General features: G+C 45.6%; 1 protein-coding gene across 1 annotated transcript; it reads right to left on the bottom strand.

Annotated features, from left to right (window-relative positions):
- Window positions 1-1,267: 1,267 nt before the first annotated feature.
- Window positions 1,268-4,484, bottom strand: LOC138645515 (E3 ubiquitin/ISG15 ligase TRIM25-like). Its single transcript, XM_069734904.1, has one exon. The coding sequence runs from the start codon at window positions 4,482-4,484 to the stop codon at window positions 2,916-2,918; it is 1,569 nt and encodes a 522-aa protein (XP_069591005.1). The 3' UTR covers window positions 1,268-2,915.
- Window positions 4,485-4,969: the final 485 nt, after the last annotated feature.

Below are 4,969 nucleotides of genomic sequence, written 5' to 3'. Positions count from 1 at the left end.
AGATTTTTCTCAGCCTGATCCACTGAATTAGGCTCATCGTAAAGCAATCCCAGCGCCTGGAAAAATGCATCAACATTACTCAATGCAGAATCTCCTGGTGCAAGAGAAAACGCCCAGTCCTGTGGGTCGCCGCGCAAAAAAGAAATAATAATCAAAACCTGTTGAATAGGATTACCAGAAGAATGAGGTTTCAAGGCCAAAAATAGCTTACAATTATTTCTGAAGCTCAGGAACTTAGTTCTGTCACCAAAAAACAAATCAGGAATCGGAATTCTTGGTTCTAGCATCGATTTCTGATCAATAGTATCTTGAATCTTTTGTACATTTACAACGAGATTATCCATTGAGGAGCACAGAGCCTGAATATCCATGTCCACAGCTGTGTCCTGAAGCACTCTAATGTCTAGGGGAAAAAAAAGACTGAAGACAGAGCTAAGAAAAAAAAATGATGTCAGGATTTCTTTTTTCCCTCTATTGGGAATCATTGGTGGGGCTCCTTGTACTGTTGTGGCTGGCAATCAGGCAACACAGCGTGCAGTAATCAGCGCACATACAGAGATCTGGCAATAACCAAAAACAATAGGACGAGCTCTGAGACGTGGAATCTCTGTAGACTGCAGTACCTGATCTATCCTCACACAACTATAAGCAGCAGTGGATTGCGCCTATCACTACCTATGCAACTCGGCACTGCCTGAGGAGCTGACTAGCCTGAAGATAGAAATACAAGCCTGACTTACCTCAGAGAAATACCCCAAAGGAATAGGCAGCCCCCCACATATAATGACTGTTAGCAAGATGAAAAGACAAACGTAGGAATGAAATAGATTCAGCAAAGTGAGGCCCGATATTCTAGACAGAGCGAGGATAGCAAAGAGAACTATGCAGTCTACAAAAAACCCTAAAACGAAAACCACGCAAAGGGGCAAAAAGACCCACCGTGCCGAACTAACAGCACGGCGGTGCACCCCTTTGCTTCTCAGAGCTTCCAGCAAAAGTTAATAGCAAGCTGGACAGAAAAAACAGAAAACAAACTAGAAGCACTTATCTAGCAGAGCAGCAGGCCCAAGGAAAGATGCAGTAGCTCAGATCCAACACTGGAACATTGACAAGGAGCAAGGAAGACAGACTCAGGTGGAGCTAAATAGCAAGGCAGCCAACGAGCTCACCAAAACACCTGAGGGAGGAAGCCCAGAGACTGCAATACCACTTGTGACCACAGAAGTGAACTCAGCCACAGAATTCACAACAGACAGGGATGAGAATGTCAGTAGATGGTGGTCAGATGCACCACACAGCACCACAGAGAACTTGGCTAATCCATACCCGCAGTTTCTATAGGGACCACACCCCCTTCCCGTGCCTTTCTGGATCCTTACCTGCTAAACAAAAAGCTCTACTTTGGAGCATGTACTTGGCTGCTTCGTACTACGGTTCTTCTCCCTTCTCGTATTATCTTCTTTAAAGCGAAGTTTGAAAAAGACCCGTCTTAGGGTTGAAACGTTACCTCGATACCTTTATGTTTTACTGTGGTGACTCCTAATAAACGTCTACTCATGATATGCATTTTTAAATCCAAATTTAGAGTATGGCTGTTTTTTTTCCCTGAATTGATGGTCGGAATGTCAGCAGAGAGAAAGTGAAGAAGCCAGGTGGAGAAATGGTCATTTAAGGCAGTGACCGATCTCGAGGTCGGCACTTGGAGGTTGGAGGGAGAGTAGATGTGGACAGAGTGGACTGCAAAAGAGGGGAGGATAGAGGTGGGATGCGGATAAAGGTGCAGGCGTTAGAAAAGAGAAAACCCACTCCTCCACCATGTCTGTTGCCAGGGTGAGGAGTGTGGGTGAAGGGGAGTCTACCATAACACAAGGCAGCAGGAGAGGCCGTGTTGAAAAGTGTCAGCCATGTTTCCGTGAGGCCAAGGATGGAAAGATTGCGAGAGGTCAAGAGATCATGAATCCATGAAGTTTATTGCAGACATAGTGGGCATTCCAGATTGCTCCAGAGAGAGGGAGCAGGGGGGTCTGTCAGGGGCACGGGTTTCACGTACGAGAGATTGCGGAAATTCATATTAGGTAGGGAGGGATAGGAGTGGGAATTAATGGGAAGCATCAGCTGTGAAGGTCCAAGATTGGAAGATATGTCACCAGCAGTGAGAAGTAGAGAGAGAGGGAGAGCAGGTGGGAGAAGGAGAGTGGCTGGATTGTTTTATGCTTTAGTAGGAGAGATCTGAAGTTGAGGAGCAGGTCTGCAGATGAGGTCAGGTGGGAGGTAAAAGGGAAGGAGAGATGATTGTTTGGTTATAAGGTGCTGGAGTCTGGAGATAGTGAAGGAGAGTGAAGATCTTTGGAGCAAAAACTGTAAGGGCCGATGTAAGCATACTGAAACAGTAAGTGTGGGGAAAAAGAAAACTTATGGCTACGTTCACATTTGCGTTGTGCGGTGCTGCGTTGGCGACGCAACGCACAACGCAAACAAGAACGCATGCAAAACGCATCATTTTGTGACGCATGCGTCCTTTTTTGGCATGATTTTGGACGCAAAAAAAATGCAACTTGCTGCGTCCTGTGCGCCATGACGCTTGCGCCCAAAAAGACGCATGCGTCACAAAACGCACGACAACGCATGTCCATGCGCCCCCATGTTAAATATAGGGGCGCATGATGCATGCGTCGCCGCGGCTGCGCCCGACGCAGCCTCGCAAAACGCTAATGTGAACGTAGCCTTAGTGCATTTAATAATTAGTGCTTACTTGGACCTTCTAATCACTTATGGTACATTTCCGGCAAGTTTATGTTCCACACTTAAACAGCGACATTTGATGGAGCCAGACCACCTATACACCATATACAGATGTGTCCGTGTGACAAGAAATAATGTAATTACGGTATAATGTGACGAGGACGACATCGGCCTCAGCTTCTTATTGTAACAGAGGCCCCATCATTCACATAGAAGACAACATGTAGGGGTTCAGTGAAGGAGGCGGTGAAGGTGTGTAAGTGTCTAATGGGGTCACACAGCTCATAGAAGGACAGACGCCCGGCCTCATAGTCTAAGTAGACTCCAAGTGTTGGACATGTTGGCTTTACACTAAACGTTAATCTAACAAAGTTGTGATATACATTATATCCTCCATCACACATAAACAAACACCAAGATTTATCATTATTTCCAATATCAGACTGTCCACCTTCCCTTTCTATACTGGGATAGGACAATCCGATGCCACATACACCTATCTGGTCCCACTCTACCTCCCAGTAATGTCGTCCTGAGGTGAGACCACATCTGCTTAACACCTGGGAGTAATCCACAAATCTTCCTGATGATTCTGTTTTCTCCTGTTCGTCTTCTAAATCTGTTGCTGTTTTCAGATCTTCTGATACCTTCACAAAATCATTAGCAGTGTCCACATCCAGCAATATGTCTGGGATATGGAACCCAAGCTCTGATGTTATATTGGTGACAATATCCCTCATAGATCGGTGTAAGGTCAGTGAGATCAGAACCTCATCCAGATCCTCCTCAGTACTGACCTCTCCACCATCTCCCCCTGTGTCCTCATCACCTCCATAACTACACACTGTAATGTCACGTTCTTGTAAGAGTCTTATTGGGTCGGTGACACGACACATCTCCTCCACGTGACGCATCTTCCTGGACAGCTCGCCCTCCTGTATTTCCAGCTTCTTGATCAGATGAGATATCTGGGACACAATCTTCTCCTCCTGCCTGGAGACCTCGCTCAGCACCTTCTTTTCTGCCATTTCCAGTTTCTTCTTAATGTTCATAAACATCTTACTGATGTTCTTCCTCTTATGAGAAGCTTTCTCCTGGATCTTCACCTTATGATCTTGTAGATTCTGGACTCTTTTCTGAGTTTTTATATTTTGTGGCTTTAGATCATCAAAATATTTCCTCAGTTTCTCTTTCTTCTTCTCAGAAGCCACATCCAGTAGCTCCACGTCATGTCCCTTGTGGTCTCCAGCCACCCAGCAGGACACACAGATACAGGTGGCGTCTTTAGGGCAGTAATATTTCAGGATCTCTTTGTGTGTGGAGCATTTTTGTCCCTTAAATGACAGTGTTGGTTCAGTTAGATTGTGATTCACTGACTTGTTATGGGCTGTGAGATGTTTCTCACACATGGAGGTCTCACACTGCAGACATGTCCTTACAGCCGGTACAGGAGACTTTGTACAGTAAGTACAGAAGATTGTGGTCTCCTCCATATCAGGCTGAGTAGATGAGAAACGCTCCACTATGTTCCTCAGCTTTCGGTTCTTCTCCAGGGCCGGACACTCCGGATATTCTGCTCTGCAGTCAGGACAGGAATACCCTCCAGCCGCCTCCTGTGCATCCAGCACACTCACAATACACGAGCGGCAGAAGTTGTGTCCACATCTCAGGGATACGGGATCTGTATAGAGGCTCAGGCAGATGGAGCAGTTCAGCTCGTCCCTCAGCTCAGCAGACGCCATTGTAGTACAAAAGAGCATGAAACGAAAGATGAAATGTATCCTTACGTATAAAGGGCGGAGGTTTCTGATAATAAACTATTAACCCCTGCAGTTCAGAGATTGTGGCTGAAGCAGAAAATGATTGAAAGGATCTTGTAGTTCATAGAATCATAGAATGTTAGAGTTGGAAGGGACCTCCGGGGTCATCATGTACAACCCCCTGCTCAATGCAGGATTTTCTAAACCATCTCAGACAGATATCTGTCCAGACTCTGTTTGAAGACTTCCATTGAAGGAAAACTTACCACCTCTCGTGGCCGCCTGTTCCCCTCATTGATCTCCCTCACTGTCAAAAAGATTTTTCTAATATCTAATCTGTATCTTCTCTCTGTCCATTGATTCTTGTGTTTCCATGTGCAAATGAAATAATGATGATCCCTCTACACTGTGACAGCCCTTCAGATATTTGTAGATGGCTACTAAGTATCCTCTTAGCCTTCTTTCTT

This window comes from Ranitomeya imitator, chromosome 7, assembly GCF_032444005.1.
Source record: "Ranitomeya imitator isolate aRanImi1 chromosome 7, aRanImi1.pri, whole genome shotgun sequence".
NCBI classification, from domain to species: Eukaryota; Metazoa; Chordata; class Amphibia; order Anura; family Dendrobatidae; genus Ranitomeya; species Ranitomeya imitator.
The sequence above is the reverse complement of the archived record's forward strand: the minus strand, read 5'-3'. Positions and strand labels throughout refer to the sequence as shown.